This window comes from Trachinotus anak, unplaced genomic scaffold (genome assembly GCF_046630095.1).
Source record: "Trachinotus anak isolate AG129_WGS33_773 ecotype Australia unplaced genomic scaffold, CSIRO_AGI_Tana_v1 ptg000013l, whole genome shotgun sequence".
Taxonomy (NCBI): domain Eukaryota; kingdom Metazoa; phylum Chordata; class Actinopteri; order Carangiformes; family Carangidae; genus Trachinotus; species Trachinotus anak.
The window spans coordinates 11,549,294-11,572,708 of NW_027273864.1; the positions used below are offsets into that span (position 1 = coordinate 11,549,294).

At 41.7% G+C, this 23,415-nt stretch overlaps 1 protein-coding gene across 3 annotated transcripts in view; it reads left to right on the forward strand.

Moving 5' to 3' along the window:
- The first annotated feature begins 1,587 nt into the window (after positions 1-1,587).
- LOC139630000 (tensin-2-like) overlaps positions 1,588-23,415 on the forward strand; it is a 31,577-nt gene continuing 9,749 nt past the window's right edge. The window contains exons 1-10 of one of the 3 annotated variants that reach the window (XM_071492951.1): positions 1,588-2,538; positions 10,648-10,753; positions 10,920-10,957; positions 20,365-20,397; positions 20,488-20,537; positions 20,710-20,893; positions 21,207-21,257; positions 21,394-21,516; positions 21,610-21,674; positions 23,248-23,331. In XM_071492951.1, coding sequence (XP_071349052.1) covers positions 2,416-2,538; positions 10,648-10,753; positions 10,920-10,957; positions 20,365-20,397; positions 20,488-20,537; positions 20,710-20,893; positions 21,207-21,257; positions 21,394-21,516; positions 21,610-21,674; positions 23,248-23,331 — 857 coding nt within the window. In that variant the 5' untranslated portion in view covers positions 1,588-2,415. Of the gene's footprint in view, positions 2,539-10,647; positions 10,754-10,919; positions 10,958-13,939; positions 14,115-20,364; positions 20,398-20,487; positions 20,538-20,709; positions 20,894-21,206; positions 21,258-21,393; positions 21,517-21,609; positions 21,675-23,247; positions 23,332-23,415 lie in introns of those variants that run through there. The other 2 variants (XM_071492952.1, XM_071492953.1) reach the window with 2 other exon arrangements.

The window sequence follows — 23,415 nt, forward strand, 5'->3', positions numbered from 1 at the left end:
GCCATGCTACACAGCAGACATAAGCATACGAGAGTCTGACAGTACGAATATCGACTGTCAGCAGCAGTGCACGCGTGTCTCAGTGTTGTATCAAACATGTAGATCATGTAGAATACAGATTCACAAGTGTGTAATGTAATAATCACACTCATCATAAAGGAGTTTGTGAATGCTGACTAGGTGTTTCACCTAGCCCCATTACTGGTTCAGATGTTGTCCCTTACAGTCTTATTCCAGTCACACAGATGAAGATAAAAATGAATGTGAAGCATTTTAAGAAACACTAAGGGCTCACCAAAGTTATCAATTCATTCTGAGGGGGACGTGAATGTCTGTGCTGATTCCATCCAATGGCTGCTGAGACCTGACACTCAAAACCACAGATGTCGACCTGCTGGTGGCACCAGAGGAAAAGTCCTGCTCACCACAGAGATACATCATCTGGGAACCGTAAATGTCGTAAGAGAATTTCATGACAAAATAACAACTAGTTGTGATATTTCAGTCGTAACCACAGTAGCTGATGAACCGACAGACGCTGCCATCCCTATGGAGCCCCACTGTTGCCACGGATACTGAGAATTGTCCCTAAAATGTTCCTGTAGTATTCAGTGTAGTCCTGCATGGTAGCTGATGTTATGATATTTCAATCTTCTAAGTGTTCCTCTGCCACTACAAGGTTGCAAACTGTCTCAGTGAAATAAAAAGGACAGCATCTTGAAGTTTGTCATGTGTAAACATGCCCTTCCCCAACCACCCACCCACCCATTAGCAGTCAGCAGCTGCTCCACACAGGAGCGTCCCTCCTCTACAAGTCACAACCTGAATGGGAGTGTGTTTCATTCAGTTCAGGCCCCTTGATGACGTATTCAGTGAAATTAATCATAACCATGTGCTAATTTTATATACTGTGTATAATCTGTTGTGGTCATCTACACTACACGGATGTCTTTACTAGAGCTGTGATACAGAGGCGTCTCTGAAGTCGCTGTGAATCGTCACTTACAAATGCATGATGATGGTTTGTCGCCGAATTTAGCCCCCAGCCACTGATTTGTCTCACTTTTTAAACCAAGGACTGCTTTGTATAGTCTAACTGGGGGCTAAAAACATGGCTGCAGAAAGAGCTTATTGTTGGAGATTTTCCCCTCACAACCCTAAAACCCTCCAGCTTAAAGCAGTGTTTTGTCTGGAGAACTCAGTTTGAGGAAATACAGTAATGTGTATGTGTGTGTCTTACAGAAAGAGAGAGAGAGAGAGAGAGAGAGCTGAAGTCTGAAGGAATTTAACGAAGGCAGTGCAGATCTAAGATTTAAGCACAGAGCCTATCATTGTTTTCATTTCAGTGGAGAGAGCATCATGCAACTGAGGGAATAAAGAGAGGACATTAATGTTGGCTTCATGTGCCCTATCAATCAGGGCTGTGGAGTTCATTACATTCATTACATTATATATATATATAAATATATATATGTGTGTGTGTGTGTGTGTGTGTGTGTGTGTGTGTCGACAGATCCTGATTGACAGAAGACAGACTCTCATCCTTGGGGCCATTTGTTCCCGTTGTTTACTAAAAACCTAGGCAAACAAAGTCCTCACTTCCTCACAACAAGCTGAGAGGAGGGAAAAGTGGGATCAGCGCTGTGAAGCCTGCAGTGTGTTCTCTTGTGCAAAGTTACAGAGTCTACAGGGATGACGTGTGTGAAAGAAGCTCTATCTAATCACTCCCCCATGAGGGAGAAGACAGTGAGAGGGGCTGAAGTGGAGCCAAAGGAGAGGGGAAGGGCCTGACATCAGCAAGCCAAAACAGCTGCCCCCTTCTCCCCCATGGGGAGACAGCAAGGGGAGCCTGATGGAGCGAGAGAGAGAGAGAGAGAGAGAAGGGAAGAGTGGAGGGTCTGTAAGTGTGGAGCTGCAGAGAGCGGCGTGCGAGACATTTGAGGGTCTGTAGCGGCTGAAGAGTAGAGAAGAAGGTATTGGCAAGTGGAGAGGAGGGGGAGGGAAGTGAGAGGTGGTGAGTGTATGCGTGCATGCTTTCAGAGTGAGGATAGCCAGAGAGCAAGGGACAGGGAAGAGCGAAAGGGGAGAGGAGAAGGGGAAGAGTGGAGGGTAGGACTTCTTGGAGGGGAGAAAGAGGGGTTGTAAGAGGAGAGAGGGAAGGGGTAAGTCATCTGGGGTGGATTTCAAGGCAGGACAAGCTGACAGGGAGAAGGGCAGAGGTGTGAGGAGTCACTGAGGAGGAAGGAACATGTTGGAGAAGAAGACATTAAACACATAAGGAGGCCACTCAAAACATGAAGCGTTGAGGAGGAAGAGAAGAGGGAACTTCTGGAGTAAAGCGCTTGTCTTGAAGGAGCGGATAAGAGTTGGGGGGGGGGTTAAAGATACAAGGTAACAGAGTTGTCTGCTGGAAGTATGGGGTGCATTCACAGCAGGAGCACTGGCCGGATGAAGAAACATGGACTTGGTACTGACACAGGAGGCATCCCCATAAAGGCAGACCCTGAGGTACATCCTGAAATCCTTCGACTCGCTGAGGTAAGTGAATAACCGCTCTTTGGGGAACTGTAAACATGCAGGTGGTACACAGAGGAAATGTGCTGCTCATGATCATTTGCTGAGTCGATTTGTAGCTTTTAAGTGTTTTTTATTGTTATTTTCAAGGATAAACAGCAAAAATTGATGATGGAGCTAAAACTCCCGGGCCATTAAAAAAAATCTGATTGAAACAGACTTCAGCAGCATCCACTGATGTGGATGTTTGACCAAGAATTGTTCCACATGTCTGAAAATAGCACTTAGTTTTTGTCATTTGATTCAGCAGAAGCAGCTGGACTTTGTTTAATTGTTATGCAGTACACTCATCACGTACTTGTCATGGACGTCAACCAAAGGAATCCAAAGAATCACCAGTACGTTTCCAAATTAGTTGAAGCTTGCACGCGAAAGCAGCTCTGTCCCTCTTACAAAATATTTCTCTGTGTTTTTGTCAGCATTAAATAGAACAGAAGCATCTCATGCCGCACATGCTTGCATACCAAAGGATAAACTAGTTCTGCACGTCCCTTTTGCACCTGCGCCACAAGCATGGATTGTAAACGCAGCTAATGTTTATGAAATAGCTAATGCTATATGTTTATTTGAGCCAAAATCTCAAGTATTCAACTGAAATGCTCAAGAAATATCTCGTACAAACGAATCACCAGCAATGAGAGAGGGGGGAGGAAAAGCTCACACCCAGCAGTGGATGGTCTACTTGATCGCTGTTAATCATATCCCTCAGGAGCAAGGTTCAAGAGGAAGTGGTATAAGTTACTGTCCGGTTCCGACCTGCCGTCGGCCTGTCTGCTGGCTCTATTTAGGAACATGTATGGATTTAGGTGCAGGGCACATGTAAAGCCACTGCAAGACCCTTATAGAGTCTAAAATAAAAGCTGTCTGTTAGTTTAGTACCATCACCAGGATGTGTGCGTTCTCACATGTCAGAATAAATCACACTCAGGCATGTTGTATGTCAAAGTACGAGAACAAAGAGAGAGAACTCATTTGGAAGTTGAGTCACTTTCTTTTGTCCGCTCATCTTTTCTTTTGCACGGTAATGTACCTGAATGTTTAGGACACTTGTGTGATGTGTGTGTGTGATATGTGCAGTTTCACAGTGAACTCCTGGATCTTGGTGGAACAAAAACATTACTCAGATCACATGTGGCTTCCAATCCCCTAAAGCCCTTATCGTGTGTGTGTGTGTGTGTGTCTGACCAAGCCAAATTATGATAACATTGTCCCAGTTGAATGGGTGGACTCTACAGTGGAGAGGAATGAAATGTGTCATACATGCAAACAGTCCAGGAGTTTTTCTTTAGGTTGTATATAATGGCTCTCTCTCTCTCTCTCTCTCTCTCTCTCTCTCACTCACATACACACACACACATACACACACTCATTCCCGCACCTATTTTCAGCATTTTCATGGCCGTTTAGAGGTGACGGTCTCTACTCATGCAGGTTATAAATACCCTGCCAGAACTGGAGTATACCCCTGCCTTGCCACCTGCTCCCGTCCCTTCCTGGCTTGATCCTGTGTGTATGTGTGTGTGTGTGTGTGTGTGTGTGTGTTACCAAAAGCTAGAGGTTGTGGCTCCTGCTTTCCAGTATGTCATCACTTGTTGTGAGGTGTCACTGAAAAAAAACACTCACACGGACTGAGGCATTTTGTGCAGAGGGGGTGTGTCACTGTACCCTGTGTTCATTTACAGCGTGCTCGTGTGCATGTGTGTGTGTGTGTGTGTGTGTGTGTGTGTGTGTGTGTGTGTGTGTGTACAGCATGTGTTGCAGCTAGCTGTATATTTTTAAAATTTCAATGGATTAGCACTGTGTGTATATATCATCAAATGTATGTTTTGTGAATTCTGACAGAAAAGTTGGGAATCACCACTGTAATGACACTAATATTCAAGGTCATTTTCACACTCTTCCCAATTCCTGAAACAATAATTTAATGGGACATTCAGTTTCTAGATAACTTTTCTTGCCTACATTTTCTTTTTAAGAGTTGGAATAACTTCAGATCCTTCTGCAGCTCCTCTCACAGTAATTAAAAGCGCATGCAGCCACAGTCATAAAGAAATCCATTATGCTTCTGTTGGTGCCTGACCCTCTCTTCATCTCCATGTTAGATGTGGAAGTGCTTCAGGCTCTCTGCAGTGGTCAGAGATGCTTGGAGAATGACATCGACTTTGGCTGCAAAAATCTGAATGGGGTGGGGTTCTTTAATACTGCAATGCAATACTGCAACACTGCTGAGAGTCGTGGGAGCCTCTGGAGACTGAATGTCTGCTCGACCACAGTTTCTTTTTGCTGGTATTGAAAGTACAGCACCTGTTCAGGCTAATCCAGGTCATATTCAGCCCGAATTCAAAAATCCTCAATAAAATTCTTCCTTTGGAAAGTTTAAAATGCTCAGGTTGACTGAACATGAAACAAATACATCTATCATTGTGAACATTATAGTTTCACAATAATAGTATTATATTAGGTACATTTTCTTGATGTTGGGTCAACTCTTGCTTTTCCTTTCTCCACTGTTCACTGATGCACTGACAAGGAGACATGTAAAAAAAAAAGAGAGATTCATAAGTCATTTCATCTGTGTCCGTTTTTAATTTAACGACTGTTCTTTCATCCCTTTGTCATTATTTGAAAGATGATTACCACAAAATCTGCTTCAGCTAAAGTGGTTATTCCCTAACCTACTGTTTTTTTCTTTTCTCTTCTTTTCTTTTTTTTTTGTGGAACATAAAAGGTTGATTGCCAACTTTTCTCTGCCATCCCCCTTGACGTTAGCACTTGGAAAGAAGATCCATTTTTGAAAACTTTCTCAAACTTTTCATACTAAGTTTGTGAGTTTGTGAAATGTGAATATTATAAGCGACATTGAGGGGTAAAAATTATTTGCTCATTTGCTCAAAAGTGAAATCCCAAATATCATTAGTTGCATTTGTCAGAGTTTTAACCACACTGTGTCTCCTAAGCTATCAAAGTAAAGGAAATGGTAACAAGGAACCTAATTAAGTCTGTTAAGTGGTTTGTGTAAGAGATGATTCAGGTTGCGGCAGAAAAAATATCAGTTGCAATGCAAAAAATATATATATATAGACTCTTTATATTAGAAATACTGTGGGTTTGCCCTCAGTTTTTGGCTGAGCTGCACTGATTGTATTTGACCACTGAGAGGTGCCCTTGACCCATCCTGCTTTTTTTTTTTTTTTTTTTTGCTCTTTAATTTTTAACTTCAATCTGGCACACTCGCATTAAAGAATGAGTAATTGCTTTGTAATTGTAATTGTTTGTCTCTTGAAAGAATTCACACTGTGCTCCAAATGATTATGCAGCCAATATCAGCTCTAAATGCAGCTGTAGTTTCACAGCTGTAGTTGCTTTAGCATTGTCTCAAAGATGCAATTGATGAATTAGGAAGTTGTTGGACATCATCTCTCCATAAAAGCCTCATTTGTAGTGATTTTCTGACTATACTACAACTTGGCTCAGATGTGTAGCCACAAAACCCAAATACATATATAAGCTTGGTGAAACATTTGTAATTTTGTTGACCCAAAGCAAATGGCAAAGGGAAAATCAATGCAATGTCTATTAGTCACATGCCACTCAACTCTTTATAGCTATTGATGTTTTTATGGAATTTTAAACTCCAATATCCCAGTGTTACTCATATAATACTAATAATAAGACATTTAACGTAAAAACAGGTTTAATGTTGATCATTTAAGCCTTTAAGAAATATCAGAGCATAACAAACTTTTTTTGGAGCAGACAATTCAGATTATTGTGTCATTTCATTCTGCTTAATTTTTCTTGATGGACAGAAAGTGATTTTGGTAAAACTTTATTCTTAGTCTGATCCAACTAACCTCTCAGTCCCATTACTGAAAGCTCTACTTTTTATCTCACAGGTGAACTGAGGCCAGGTTTATGAAGGGACAGCAACTCTGTAGGTCATTACATAAGTCCAATCGATTCCACCTCCAAAACTTATTAGTTATGTAATGAAATTTAAAATGTAAAAAAAATGGCTTGAGAGAGCGATGATGCTCTTCTCCCCTCGTATGCCCTCTTTTTGTCAGATTCATCGTCTCTGTTCCTAAATCCCCCAGAAGCACAGTCACACACACACTCGCTCCCAGATGCCAGTTTATAGCAGTGGCCATTCGTCATCACAGCAGAGGACATGTGTCAATAGTTACTCTGCTGCTTTGATTATAAGATCAATACATAGAGCATAATGGTAATGTGTTCCATCAGTCCCAGTCAGTGACCAAAATAAATACAATTTTTCCACCTGAGAGGGTTTCTGCTCTTAGAAATTACACAAGAGATTCATTACAAAAAAATTAATGCACAAGTGAATTTATTATAAAACTGATGCTTTTTTGGCGGAGCACACCCTACAACAGTTTTAAACACCGCATGCGACTCTTAGACCCAACATCAGACACCCATTAAAATAAAAGCATGGTGTAGTCTTCATGCTTGTAGCATCATAGCATTCACAAGTTATTATGGTTTATGGCGTTATTCTCATTATTCACTCCCACTTAAGTGACCCCACCAGATTCAAACAGGAATCTAGATAATTTTTTTTGTTTGGTCACTTGACCGTGTGCTTGAAGGAATAGTAATAAATACATTTGTTTTCTTTGTTTCAGTGAGTTAAATGAGAAGACAGCAGTTGTTTATCTTAGCTTCGCTTAAAGACTGGCAAAGAGGAAACAGCTAGACTAGCTCTGTTCAACCTTATTAAACTTTGCCTACCCACACCTCACTGATGCTTAAAGCAGTTAAAATTTATATTTTTAAAATTAACATGTACGTACATGTGAAAACAATTTGAAAAGAGTGTTGAACCTAAAGCGAATTATCACCTGAACCTGCAGCTCCACTCACCTTTTCAGAGCGTTAGTTTCGGCTCACTGTTTAACTGTCCGGCCCGCAACTTAATAGTGGTAGTTCCCTCTCAGTGCTCTCACAATATTGTCACAGCAGCAGTTTTCAGCAAAAAAAAAAAAAAAAAAAACCTTCCAAAAACCAATTGTGCACTACCTGCTCAGCACCAAAAGGCTAAAAGGACAAAGTTAGCAACTAACTATTGAACACAGTGGAGCATTTAGTGAGTCAAGTAGTTGATGTAGGAGATGATACAGAGCTAATAGACAGTGAGCACTGGATTTAAATGTGCCAGGTAGCCACTAACATGGCTCCCAATGAAGGATTATGTTTCTCCATAACTGCCGAATGTGTAAATAAGCACCTGTTTACTGACAAGTTCGCTAAAAGCTGAGTTAGTTTTGCGTTTACAACTTGTGTCCACTGTCCCCAAGTGGCCAAAAAAAATAGTTATTGTAGGTTTAAGCTCCGTTATTCACACATTGTATCTGTATATGTTCATACGTACACCAACAGTTGTTTCCCTCTGCCCCACAGTTAAAGGAGTTGCGTTTTGCGTGAGGTGCTTTAATTGTCGATTTAAATGTTGCAGCTTGATAAGACTTCTAGTAACTGAACCTGCAAGTACATTAAAAACATTTGAATTTAACAGTGATTGAATGTTAATGAAAAAAAATCATTAACAAATGCTCTTAATGAGGCAAGTCAAAAATTATTTTACTTTGTATAGTGAAGAGTGGTCTGGATGAATCAGCTGCAATATGTTTACATTATGTAACCGCACAAAGCTCAAGGTGGGCCTACATAAAACATGAATTATGCATTTCTATTCATAAAGGATTTAGACAGCATGCGCTCCACTTGAGAGACACGGCCGGTTTATAATACATCGTGGTTAAGTGTATGAGTTTGCTTCCACTCACTATTCAAGATGGTGGGAGAAGTGAGACTGGTGTCCCATAGTCAATAAGTGAGTGTTTGTGAGAGTATCAAAGCCGGTGTGCATTCACACTCACCCTTCAAAATTAAGTTCAATGCTGCTACTGTTTGGAAAAACCCAGGCAACGGAAAAAGCAGAAATTCCTGAGCTGAAAAATGTTTTTTCAAGACCAGAGAAATGTATCAAGCCATTTAACAGGAAAAGAAACACCAGTGTGTGGAGGTGGTGTTTGTGGCCCTCCACCTCTCCCATTGCCTCATATACACTCACACACGCGCACACACACACACACAGTACAGACACCATCTCCCTCTTTATGTTTCCAGGCACCTCCTCCCTGTCCGCTCTAGGAAAGATTTAATGTTTTAACGTGCTTCACATGCTGTCAGAAGGTGTTACTTTGGGAGGGTGTCACCGTAACTTTATATAAACATCATCCTATTACTTTTCACTGGGACAGTTGAGTATTGGTTTATAAAAAGGAAAATCCATGGATCATGACTCAGGGCAGTACATTTATTTGCCCTCAGGACACATACCCTCACTGGATCTCACTGTGTGTGTGTGTGTGTGTGTGTGTGTGTGTGTTTCTCTGCATGTGCAGAAAGATGCATGTTTTGGTTTTCTCGTGGGCTAAAGTTCTATTTTTCTAAACTTTATTTTGCTATCAAGTATCACCCAGTTCATTTACCCTATTATGCTAAATAATTACATAGAGAATATTCATCATTATGTAAGCTCATACCATAAAAACATCTACTTTGTGTGTGTGTGTGTGCTTATAAACCTTTCATTCATTTATACAGTCTCAGTAGAGTTACACTTTAACATTTTGAGAGAGTGAACAGTTAGAGGGACTCAGTCTGTGTCAGATTTACCTTCATCTCTTTCCTTGCTTTGCCCACAGAAGCTCGTGCCTCTGTTTGCACAGCTGGCCCAGCGTGGTACCACCTTGCACTGTTAAAAGAAAACTTATAGTCAGCCTGTTACCAAGGAGGAGAGTCCCCAGCTACTTCAGTTAAAGAGAGACTAGGATGAGATCAAAAACTAATCACATATTGGGCAGTCACATTGTTTGATTTAATTTTTGTCATGAACCTCGTTTAGGTTTGTTTTGGTTTGAGCGTTCAGTTTCTCTGTAGCCATAAGGCAAAGATCGGTTTATAAGGTACACTGTTGAAAAGGCTGTAGGGGTTGAAAGCCAATTTTATGGTGTTTAACCAGGCTAGTCATTTTTAAAACAATATCTTATTTTTATTATGTTGACAAAAGGGGGCTAAATGCGTGTTGAATGAGTATTAGGGAAGGTGACCATAAAAAAATAAAACAGGACAGAGGACAAGAAAGTAAATTGTTTGCACAAGTCTACAAGTCTACAGCTAAGGTAGTAATCCTCTGCCTATGTTCATTCTGTGAGAATGTACTTCAAAGTGGTGCTTTGAGCTAAATGCTAATACCAGCTTGGCAACGTGCTGATGTAGCAGGTGTGACGTCTACCATGTTCTTCATCTTAGTTTAGTGTGTTAGCATGCGAACATTTGCTAATCGGCTCTAAACACAAAGCACAGCAGAGGATAATGAATGTCATTAGCTGACCATGTAGGCAAAGTAGACTTCATCCTTTGGCAATCACCATGAATATCTGTACAAGATTTCATGGTAATCCATCTGATATTTGTTGGGATATTTTAGTCTGGACGAAGCAAATGACTTAAACAGTGAACACCAAGTCCATGTATTCAGTTACATTTAGTTTACTTGCGACCATAATGTGTATTAGAGGTGGCTGGCAGCAGGGAAAACTGCTTGTTTTTCATCATCTTGGCTGCCCCACAGACTGAGACAGAATAAGGACAAGTTAAAAGATGAGACAACAGGAAGCCTTAAAACACAGCTTGATATGACAAGTGTTTTTAGGGGAGGGGGCTGAATGTACACCAGGTACTGCTGCACCGGTGGTCATGCTGGTGTGTCACTGAACCAGCGCACATCTGCACTGACAGCAGCCACATAGGGGACAGTGAACGTCCAGTGCTTCAGATAGAACAATGCTGAGATAAATGCCTTGAGTAAACTGCTAAAACAGTATATGCTACTACTATACACTTAGTATAAAGTGTGTGCCATTTTGAAGGCTGTTCAAAGGTTTCTGTTTATCCGAACAGTAGCGTTTATTGTTTTCAGACGTTTAATGTGTCCGCTGAGTAAAATGAATGATCTGATTTCACTCTCTTCTCTGTCTGCAGCTCGCCAAAGCTGGGAGCCACGCCTTCACAGAGAAGAGCTTCAAGAAGAGACGGGTGTGTGATGTGTGCAAGCAGAACATTGACAACCCTGGGGCTTTCTGCAAGGGTGAGTCCACGTCTCAGTCAGGTCCCGCAGCAGACCCAGAGACACAAGTGGCGAGCACTGACACACACCTAGACCTCACAGGGATGAGCTCACCCTGACTGTCCTCTGTCTGTTTGTCAGAGCTGATTTTCAGAGTAAAACATGTTCCCCTCCCTCCTGTTTGCAGAGTGCAAGCTTGCAGTTCACAGGACATGTGAAGCCAAGGTAAGCCTTATGTTACTTCCCTTCTGTCCTGAGCAAACTGTGCTCCTGTGTCAGAGGTTGTTGGGCGGCGATGTTAATGTGATGTGAGTCTTAAGTGGAGTAAGCCATGTGCACTGACCTAGATGTCTGCTTAAAGAAGGCCTCTCGCTGAACTGCAACCAGCCATGTTGCTATGAGTAATTCAGTCATGTGGTAACATTGCATGGCAGGGGCTCCTGAGAGTCCTCAAGCAGCCAGGTAGTCTCTGTGTCTAGTTCAAAGTGACTCTTCAATGCAGCTTGATTTGAAGCATTTGGTCTTATTAAAGTATATTTTACACAATACATTAGCAACGTGTGTGAGGAGTGCTCTCACAATGATAAGTAGGGGGCAGCAGTAAGCTGCGAGCTGTCTAGGTGGTCAGACCTGGTCAGAGGAGGAGAAAGCACAAGAAGCAGCTCAGGAGATGACACTGTCTCCATGTTAACGAGTCTAAATCTGTTGCTGTGTGTTTTTGGTAACAAGAAAGTGAAATACAATACAGCAAAATGGCATTTGAAAGGGGCAGCGACAACTGGGAGCTCTTTGATTACAAGAAATACACTTTTTAATGCACATACATGAATAGAAACACTCACGTGGCAGTATGCTCTGTACACCCAGTGTTCAGTATCTGAGTTAGGGTTAGGGCTGAGTTATGTTTTTTGGTACAGCCTTTCTGTTGTTAAGTGATGTTTGATGTTCAATGACAAATAAGCTTTTGTGTTTCTAGCCCACTAAACTCACTATTTTGACTGACAGGAAGCATTTTAGTCCATTTAATTCCCACACAATGTCCCTGACAGCCCTGAGAAACACTAACAATTACTACTGAGGACAATATATGTGCTCTATGTAAGTACAGGCTTAGAGGATTGTTTGACATTTTGGGAAATGTGCCTTTTAGCTTCCCAGACAAAGATTACCACTCTGATTACCACTCTTATATCTGTCCATTCAATATGAAGCTCAGTCAGCAGTCAGTTAGCTTAGCTTAGCATAAACACTGGAAACATGGGGAAACGGAAACAACAAAATCCACCTATCAGCACCTCTGAAGCTCAATAACACATTATATCAGACAGATGTGAGTGGTATCAATCTTCTCATCTAACTCCATGCTAACAGGTAAAGGTACCAAATTATGAAATCCGCTTTATTCTGCAAACAAGGAAAGGAGATGCTATGAATTTGTTCCAGTAAATTCAACCTGTGTCAGTGGAATTATTGATCATTTCCTCTAGAAAACAGTTGAAATGAGCTCGTTTGTCATCATCGTCCTCAAGGCAATGTCTTCACTCATTTCAGGGTTTGTAACTCAAGCTTAACTTAACTGGAAAACTGTTGATGATGTAGCATCATATTGACATATTTCAAGTGCAACTACAAAAGAGCTCAATTCCACAACGTTTAAATGCACTGACTCACTGGTAAACATCAGGTGTTGTTAATCTTTGTTGTCTTTCATTTAAAGAGGACATGTTTGCACTGTTGACAGAGAGAAGCTGTCTCTCTCTCTCTCTCTCTCTCTCTCTCCACAGCTTATGTCAGACCACTGGCAGCAGTTGCCCCTGCTCTCATGTGACCCTGCTCACTGTAGCTCAGAATCACACAACACTGATTGAGCTCATGACCTTGCTGTAACTGCACTGTTGTGCCTCACTGTCCAACACACACACACACACGTTTGTGCTCAGACTGTCATGCAGAGGGACCCATTGCCTTTATTCTGCAGCTCTTCAGGTCAGCTCAAATCCTGTGGGATTTATGAGAGGGAGGGAGGGGGTGGGGGGGTGGGGGGGGTGGGGGGTGGGGGGGGGGGGGGGGGGGGTGCCTTCCTATCCTCCTCCACTCACACACACACACACACACACACACACCATAATGGTGTACGACTGGGCACTACCAGCTGTTGTGCCTTAGCAGCATGCATTAAAAGAGGATTATTATTTTGGTCATACTCCTCCCCATGGTCACCACGGTGATAGCCAAAAACAACTCCTGGTGGCTGCAGCAGAGGCAAGTGCCTTGGACACGAGTGGACATCGTCACACAGGACGATGATCAATCTGGATATGAGAGGTCTGAGTGGGTAAATATAGAAAATAACAAGAGTGCCGTAGATGCCTTCCAGTGAGTGATCGGTGGGAGGACACAAATAAGTGAGAAGCAGCTGGGGAGGCAAACTCTGTGTATGTGTGTGTGTAATCAGTCCCATTTTGGGGTATTCATAAATAAAGGGGATCACTAGGCCAAGGCGGCTCCAAACTGGTGTCTGCCTCACATCACGCTGTCTCTCTTCTGAATATCTATGTCTTCCTATGTACTTTCTCAAATATCAACTTAGTACTTCCTTTCTTGCTTGCTTCTTTCATCTCTTGCATCTCACTGTCATCATCTTTCTTTTTTTTTTTTTTTTTTACCTTTAATCTCTGTTAGATTTATCCTTTTTCTGATGTTTTATACTCACACTTAAAGCTTCTCCCACTTTCTCTGACTGTTTCCTTCTTTTCAAATCTTTCTTTCATCAGTGTGTTATGCCATCTCAGTGCCAACAGTCACCACTAAAGTTCCAGTTTGTTTTTTTTCTGGCATTCTTTGTGCATCATCTCTCTATTTGCCTGTCTTGTCAACACAATCTCCACCTAACTCTGCCTCTTTGTCCTGGTGCCACTTTTATTCTGCCTCTTGTCATCTTCCTCCCAGCATCAGACTACTGAAAAGGTCACTGGACATCAGCACTGTGTGACTTTGCAGGGCTGCCCAGTGTCAGCATGTGGAGTATTGATGTATGTGTGTCTGTGTGTGTGTGTGTGTGTGTGTATGTGTGTGTGTGTGTCTGCGCATGCAAGGGAACGCACTTGCACAGTTCACATGCTGTAACGTCTCTGTGCGTATGACACAGGCGGAGAGTGAGAGGGGAAAGTTATGTTGTATGTGCTGCTGGCTCAGTGTGTGTGTGCGTGTGTGTATGTGTGTGTGTGTGTGTTATCGTGAGAGAGGGAGGGAGGTAAAGTGAGTCAGTGAGAGAGAGCGAGCAGAGAGTTTGTAAGAAAGAGGGAGCGGGAGGTGGTGTATGACACTCCACAGACAGGACTGCTCAGAGGCAGAGGGAAAGACTGAAGCTGCTTGTTCAGAGGTAAAAACACGCTCTGTGCTGCATTTACTGAGTAAAGCTTTGGGTTTTGTTTATTCATTTATGCTCCAAACATCAGTTTGGACTTGTCCTGTGTTTTCATTTTCTACTGAGTAGCAATCTGACATCCGTAAACCCTCTCTACAGTGTTTGCTCCGGTAATGCAGCATGTGATTGTGCATATTATTTCATTAAAGCTGTAGCCAGGGTGCTCTTGCTTTGCCCAGAAAGGGGATTTCATTTAGTGTGATTAAGGCAAGAGCAGAAAATGAACTGGAGACTCCTGCTGTGACCGGCTGTGACCTACAAAAAAAATACACAGATTTTAATTTTTAATACCAAGGGAGTGACTTCATAAGATTTACTTTTTAATGAGATAGTTGTTACTAGGCGCAGGTCAGCAGATTATGGAAACCGTACCAACAACCCTCTTCTATACAGTAGTCTGCCACAGATGCATGTAAATGTGAGATTTTGTAAAACTTGCAGCCGGACTGTTTTTGATTAGATGTCACTGTGCGATTTCTGACAGTATCTACTTAATGTATGTGTCTGTCTATTTCAGCACTGTGTACACACGTCTTTGTTATGTGTTGTGTATGGACAATTATCACTGACCAAAGGGCACCTGACAGAGACAAATGGCTGTACTGGAGTCCCACTCAGCTGTCCTAACATCAGCTGATGGATGCTAATGTTGCGTAGTGAAATACAGATGGTTACGGTGTCTGCTCATACACACCAGCTGTTCTGCTCGTGTTCCATGCTGACTTATGAATTGATATGGTGATTGTGAAGCCGTAAGGACTATGTCTGTGTAATATATAAGCGTTGTACATAATAATGTTGTCAGTCTGTCTTAATTAGTGCCAGTGAGGCTTGAAAACAGAGAGAAAGTTTCCTGCAGAGTTGCAAAGCGCTTTTTGCAAATTTACCATCAACAATTGCAAATGCTGTCCAGATGTTGTGAGGATCTGTGGCTTCTCTGCTACCAGGTGGTGTCTTGAGCAAGTGATGTTTTTCAACCTTTTCTGTTGTTTGTGTCTCTCCATGGGGGACTGAGTGGACAGGCGGTTCAGTGGAAGCTCATTGTAGATCAATGAGAGGGTAGAGACGACGAAGTCGATGGAGATTTAAAAAGACTCAATAGGATGGTGGGTGAAGTAGACGTCGTGGGTAGAAGATTCTGTCAGAGGAACATCTGTGTAATGTGATTAAGGTGGTGACTTATTACTGTCACATTGTTGTTGCCATTTATAACCACCGCTCCCATGATGAAGTGTGTACAGATAATTTTCATGGTTAATTTAATTTTACTACTTTATTTGCTTTATCAGTGATAAAGTGTCACAGGGACAGTGCACACACACAGATGCATGCACATTGTGTGTGTATTTATGTAATGCTTTTCATTTCCTGAGAGACCAAGTGATAGATATAGATGCACAGCAAGCCTTGTTTAATATTCCAGGAATTCTACAGTTCCTATTTTTGGCATCGTCAAAACAATGTCTTAAAATCAGTTTAATAATAATAGTTAATCATTTCTTTTACTATTGGATGGATATAGGCAGCAGGATATGATTCATTTGTGTGTGACATCTTCAGTTATTGGTTGTTGATTGTTGTTGGGGAAAATGCGAAGGATCAAATACAAAGTTATGTTAGCTTACTGTTGCCATGCTGCTGCTGCTGCTGCTGGAAAGGCAAGTGGATTTGTGAGATGACTGATGGGCAAATAGAAAAAAATGAGCCCTGAAGTGTTCTGAGAGACGTTTGGTCTAAAATAAGGAGCTCTATCAAAATAGCTCTGTGAAATCTCTCTGCTCTGTGTCAGTGGTCAGTGGCATGTTCAGCTGTTGACATCTCTCTCCCATCCAGCGCTGGCTCTCGCTTTCTGTCTCTGTATGCCTCTCCTCTTTCCTCTTCCCCTCTTCCTGATGTCTTTTTTTTTTTTTTTTTTTTTTACCTCTGAGCTCTCTCTAGCTTCCTACTCCCCAGACAGTTTGTTTGTTGCTTTGAGCCCTCGTTTGTGCTTCCTCTTGTTGCCCTCTTGTAACGCAGTGATTCGCCCCGGCTATGGGTGATGCTTATCGAGGTGTTCTTTGTCATCTGATGTTGTTTATTCAGGGGGAGCACATGCTTGTATCTCACGGCAGGGATGATTATAGTTATCCTGTCTCCAGGCACTGAAAGTCGAGAGGGAGAGGGTGTGATGTAGTAGGACAGGAGGAAGCAAAGGGGAGTGACAGAGGGTAGGGGGTGGGAAATGGAGAAATGGGGGATCAAAGGTGGGGGGAAAAGGGAAGAGGGGTAGTGCAATAATGAGACAAAAAAGAGAGGGGATCAGGTCATCCTTTCATGTGAGTCCTCCTAAATCATAACCACTCCTGAACTTGCCCTCCGCTGCTCTGGGTAAAATGTCAAGTCTGCGCAAAAAATAGAAAGCCTCAGAGTTTTATGAAGCTTTCAGAGGGCATTAGTGTCTTTTTGTGAGACCATGGAACTTGGAATACGCCGTGGTTATTTTGCTTTTCCAGTTTCAAGTGGGAAAGCTTACTCACTTCTCCCTCTCCACCGTGTGACGTCAGCTCTGAGTTAACTGTCAGAACGAAAGTCGCCCCTGCTGGACGCCACACCGATGCCTGTGTCTCAAAACACTCACATTTACCAATCTTCCACTTCCTCGTAACTGACGGTTGGAGATAGGAGTGACGGGTCAAGATGTGGCAGTGAAAACTTTTCAGATCCCTGCCACGGCCACAGCGGAAGGATTCACTGTTACAGTCTAAATGTTTAATGTTGATTAATCTTTTTCAGTTGATCAGATCAGACTGTAGCCTGTGTATCAGAAAGGAGGGACAATGCCCATCACAGTTTCCTAGATGCCTTCAGGGAATAGTTACATATTTTTGGAAATACATGTATTCACTTACCCTGTTTCCAGTCTTTATGCTGAGCTAAGATAACTATCTGCTGGCAGTAGCTTGATGTTTATGCCACCATCGGTCTGGACGCCTGGTCTATTCACCTGGTTTGCCTTGTTCATCACGCAACACTTTTCCTTTATCAAGCACCAGCTGTGTCCAGATCCCACAGACATATGTGTCTCATCAAACTCCGGACAAGAAAGTTTATTTCAAATGCTTTTTTTGTCCGAGGACCAGCAGTCCAAAAGTCAAATCCTCACATTTAATAAGACTTTTTTACTTGGTAGAAGAATGAAACGTGTACTTCATTAACAAGGCGAACTGAACCAGGCATCCAGTCCACCAACAGTCGGTAAGTCCCCGGGGGCGGGATCGAGTGCTGTCACTGGCACCTCAGTAAATGCTAGCTGATGAACAAGACAAACTGAACCAGATGGCTCTGTTCCCAGTGGCTCCAGCGTTCAGTCCACATGCATTAATGAAGACCCTGAGGCTGGCAGAGCGACCAAAGACACGTGTATACACTCTGCATGTTTGTGTGTGTGTGTGTGTGTGTGTGTGTGTGTGTGTGTGTGTGTGGACCTAGGTTGACCAGCGCTGACATCCTGTTGCAAATTGCTTCCTGTTGACTCTGCCGTCTTCCTCCTCTGCCTTTATGCTGCATCTCGGTGCTCTCTGCCTCTAGGTTCAACCCTGCTCTTCTTCTGTGTGCATGTTTGTGTTTATACATGGGTACATGTGTATGTTGTGTCTGTCTCCTACTGTTCCTTCCTGGAGCCAACCACTTTATCCACTTAACTACCATTATTAAAACTATTAAGAGAAGATTTCTACCCTATGGCTGAATCTCTCTTTCATTTCCTATTGTAGGTTTTACAACATGCGTATCATCTGTCTTTGCACACGGACACAGGAAAGATTAGCAGCATGTGAAAAGAGCTGATTGACTCATAAGACGACCAGAGACCACTCAAGAAAACTTAAAAAAAAACTAGATAACAAATGGAGCCTGTTCCAACTGTACATTGGCAGTCAGCCTGCGCACCAATATTCACATAACAACATCAACTTGTCAGTTCAGCAGAAGGATATTTTGCCCTGCAGTAACCAATTACAGCGTGCCCTTTTCCCCCTCACTCATCCTTTTACTCAGTCCTCTGTAGAACATATGTCCTCTCTCTGTTACGCCTCTGTAATGTCATTTACCATCTCCACTTCGTGTATCACAGAGTCTGTGTGTTCTATGAAACAAGAAAGCCATCTCTTGGGGTTATGCAATAGAAAACCCATCTTTTCTACTCATGACAAATCTATTTGGATGACTTTTTTTTTTTTTTATAAAAACCTAACAGATCAAACGTGATGTTCCAGCTGCTAACTTTGAAATGCGCAGCACTAAAATAAAGTGAAATGAACTGAAGGTGCATGATAAACTTAACTAAAAATAACTCATGAAGACAATAATGTCAATTGCTTTGTAATATTTAGCCAATTAGCAACAAATCAAAGAGGTTTTTGTGCTAATTCAGAACCTTGCAAGATGATTTTGTTAAGAAAAAAAAAATACAAAACAGAACTACTGGTGCACCTCCTCCTCACTCCCTTGACCACCCAAAGGACAATAGCTGCCATTTTTCTTATTCTAAGTCATATCAATATAATTTATCTACTGTATACTCTTAATGTTTCTCTCTGAGAAGCTGCACATGGATCATGATGCAGAAGCTGCACCTGCCCCTCCTGGTGTTAAAATGAATTCATCAACAGTTGCCTCAGTTTAGCCATAACAATGTCATGGCGGTGTTGTTGACATGATGAAATGATATGCTAAGGAGACATGCTGCTGTTCTGTACCTGCTGAACGATAACAAAAACAAATCAACCTTAACTGTCAGAGACTGTCTGTGCAAATCAAATAATTGTACAATTGAACTCCTCTGGAGCTGGAACTTGAAAACATACTGTACTCAATCACTTGCAGTGAGATTTAGGTTTGTTTCTTCAAAATAAAATCAGGGACAGTTTAAAAAATTAATACAGTATCTACATGGAAGGTATGAATTCAGTGTAAATCTTAGCACAGTGTATTTCTGCATGGCTGCTGTTGTTTTCCTGGTGGTGTTTCAGTTGTGTATCATTGTGATTGTCAGGCATCTGACTTGTTAACCTGTTGCACGACACCTGTCACCACTGGGCAGTGCTCAGCCACAGAGGGCAGCTCAGCTGTCAGTCATCCACATGGGATAGTTCAAAGGCCAAAAGTTGACAGGGTGTCGCCTGTCAAGGTTTACAGTGAGAGCCCATACTCTTCGCTGAGCTGGAATACTGAATGTTTGATACCATTTCTTGGCTCATTTCCTTAATTTTCAGTTGTGGTGTCATTTATCAGGTTGTTGCATATTTTCATTATAAATTATTTCATCTCATGGCACTAAACACATGGCTCGACATACCAGTTTATACGAGCTCGTCATTCAGGGTCAACTGTCATCCCCATAATAAACAATCCAGAACAGAAGAAGCTGCAGGAACATGTTCAGGTCTGTTTGTATAGCAGTGGCTGTCGTCTGTTTGCATGACTTCAGCCTCCCTCCCTCTGAATACGTGTTTGTGGTTTTGGCAAGATGCTGTTGGCACACCAGCAGAGGACAAGGACTGCACGCCACATGTGGACTCATCCGCCTGTAAACTTTATCTGTCTCTCTCCTTCACTCCTTCTTCTTTACAAGGCAAAAAAGCACAATCAATCATTTTTACTGAGTATCTCTCTTTATACTGAGCCTTTCTGCTTATTCACCTGCCTGGTCGGAACAATGAACACTGGTCAGTTGATCTGCAGAGTGAGAAAGAAGAATTCAAAAAAGCAGATACAATGTCCCCAAGTTCTTTATATTTTTGCAGACATGCAGGAGCCTGTCAAGATTTGTCTCTACGTGTATACGTCTGTGTGCGTGTGTGTGTGTGTGTGTGTGTGTGTGTGTGTGTGTGCGTGCATGTCTGACATAATGCGTCACTAGCTCATCATGTGGAACGGCCATATCTCCACTGACAGCCTCTTCTTCAAACCAGCTGCTGCAGATGACAGGAGGAGAGAGTGAGAATGAATTTTACTATCCTCTCCATCAGCTCCTCATCCTTCCTCCTCACCCCTCCCCTCCTCCCTCCCATCTCTTCATCTCGCTGCTGGAGCCGGACCAAGAGCATTAAACCAGACACATGACTTGGCATGTGCTGGTCCATTCCCAGTGTGCTTGTGTTTCCGTATGTGTGCATGTGGTCATGTGACTGCAGCAAAAACTAACCATGTGGTCCTTTCCTTTAAGGTGACTCCCAACTGCACCTCAACTCCAGATCTGGTAAGTTTGTGCATTTTCTTCTTAGGAAATAGTTTAATGTGACGTGAGCAGTAATTGCTGTACAGTTATTCTTCTCTGTTTGTCTCTCAGAACGGTTCCATTAAATCTACATCACAGAAAAAAAGAGCCTCCTTACCCAGGTAAAACAAATCGCACATCAAGACAAAAGAAAAGTATATTAGAGTTGTAAAATGGACACAGACAAATAAAAAAGTGAAGTAAAATTAACATTAAGGACATAAAGCTTGGCTATCTTGACTGCACAATGGCTGTTTGGGCTGTACTGAGAGAATGGATTCTCACAATGTCCAGGAGTAAAAGTGTGGAACAAGTGATGGAGCATGTGATGGAGCGCCACTACGACTTTGACCTCACCTACATCACAGAGAGGATCATCTCTGTCTTCTTCCTGCCAGACCTGGAGGAACCGCGCTACCGCAGAAACCTACAGGAGGTGGCCTCCATGCTGAAATCCAAGCACCAAGACAAGTTTCTGGTCAGTAATAAAACAGATAATGTAACCCATCTACACTTAATGTTGTGATTCTTCTCCTAAAAGGATGGAATAATTGTGAAATAGTAAAATTTAGGTAATAGCTGCTATTGAATGTGTTATTAGAACAAATTACAGCGATTGTATATGTATATTTGTGTAACTATCAAGACTGGTTATTGCTTTCAGTCCTTCCTTATGTGTGATGATGGGAACTATTAAACAGCCAAATAATTCCCCACAGTTTTCTTTAAATGATTTGTAAAAAAAAAGAGATTTGTGACATCTTCTGATTTCTTACATACCTCTTTTTCAGCTATTGAATTTATCAGAGAAGAGACATGACATCACCAGACTTAATCAAAAGGTACACAAAAAGTAAACAGATCACACACCTCAGCCACTGAGACACAACTGAGATACATCAACTATGTATGTGACCACTTTGTATTGTTGAGGTTGATGGGACGGTTTGATTCAGTGCGTCCTCCTGTGTGGTTCAGGTGCAGGACTACGGCTGGCCTGATCTTCACGCCCCACCCTTGGACAGGATCTGTGCCATCTGTAAGGCCATGGAGACCTGGCTGACCTCTGACCCCAACAATGTAGTGGTCCTCCACTGCAAGGTTTTGTGCAGCCTGACTCCACATCAGCTTTCTTTTAAAACAATGGGGGAAAAAGAAACTATTTCATAGTCACATTGATCTGTGTCCTGACAGGGAAACAAAGGGAAGACGGGGGTCATTGTGGCAGCCTACATGCACTACAGCAAGATATCCGCTGGGTAATCTGTGTTATCATTACTACTGTAACAAGACACTTACTATAAAAACATGTGTAAATCAATTAATCAATCAATCAATCAATGAGACCTTACATGGATACCACTTTTCATACCATCAATATAACACTAAGTGCTTTACAATAAAAACAACCCCTCCCTCTCAACCCCTCACCCCCTCACCAACACACACACACAACCAGCCTCATTTACACACAGCAATAAATGACTAAATAATAGATAAAAACAATACAAATAAGACAACAACAACAGGAACTGAGGAAATGCTATCATGAATCTCAAAAATTTGCAGTGCAGAGAACAAGATACAGTAATAAATATAAAATATAGAAGACTTAAACTGAGGGCATGTATTAAAGTGAGTAGAACCAGAAATAGAGGGTAGGGTATTAAAAATCACATAAACATTAAGACAAAATAGTATAGATAAAATAATAAAATGCTAAGAGGGAGGAGATGTTTGGAAGTGAGTAAAAACAGAAGCAAAAATAAAAATATATAACCAGAAATAAAAGTAGGGTATTAAAAGGAAAACAATCCGGAAAATAAACAGAGAATTTAAGGAAATACCAGTAAATCAGCTTAAAATGCATAAATAAATAGACAGATAAATAAATAAAATAAAACGCACAATTCAGTCAAAAGCCAGACTAAAACGGTAGGTCATGAGTTTGCTTTTACAAAATATCAACACTTTCCCTCAGGTCTTCAGGGAGGCTGTTCCCGATGCTTGGACCACAGTAATAAATAGACGCCTCACCGTGGGTTTTACGGTCTGACTTTGGATTTAATTAAAAGGCCACTACCTGAGGGTTCTACAAGGTTCAAAGGATAAAAGCAAATCTGATAAATAGGTAATGACTAAAACCATAGTCCATAGTAAAGATTTATACTTTTCAGTGATGTTTTGCTGTCATCATGGCTAAAACCATCTTTGAATACCTTTGATGTTATCACTGTAGGACTGCAACTAACAGTTATGTTTATGATCAAATAATCTGCAGGTTATTTTTTCAATTAATAGTTAATAATTAATTTATTATTCTTATTCTTCTTATTATTAGTAGTAGTAGTAGCAGTAGTAATTATATAAATTATTATTATCATCATTTATTAATCAATTAATAATAGGTCTACATAAGGCCTGAATTTTGCTTAGCACAAAGTGACATATTTAAATAGCTAGTTTTATCTGAACAATGGTCCAAAACCCAAAGTTTACTTCACAGAATACAAATATTGCAAATATTCCATTTGATAAATGTGTGCGTTTAATCAAATGTAATCCTTATTTTTCTGTTGATTCACTACTCATCAGCCAATCGTTTCAGATCTAGGTCTCAGTCTGTCCTCAGTGCATTCACATCTTGATTTTTGTTGGAAAGCTCCACCGAGGTCATTGTAGAATAGATTAAACTGATCACCACTGATCAACAGCCATGATTTACTCTAGACATACACCTCATTACCTCCAAAAGACACACTACCACTTACAAATGATTTCTTACACAAATCTGTAAAGCGTTTATTAAAACACTTCTGATAATGTCCACAGAGCGGACCAGGCCCTCACCACACTGGCCATGAGGAAGTTCTGTGAAGACAAAGTCTCCTCGTCCCTACAGCCCTCTCAGAACAGGTCTGCCTCACTCACTGACAGTTTATATTCCCTACTCCCCCATATGTCACTTCTTGTGATGCTGCTGTCGTCACCACATGCCGC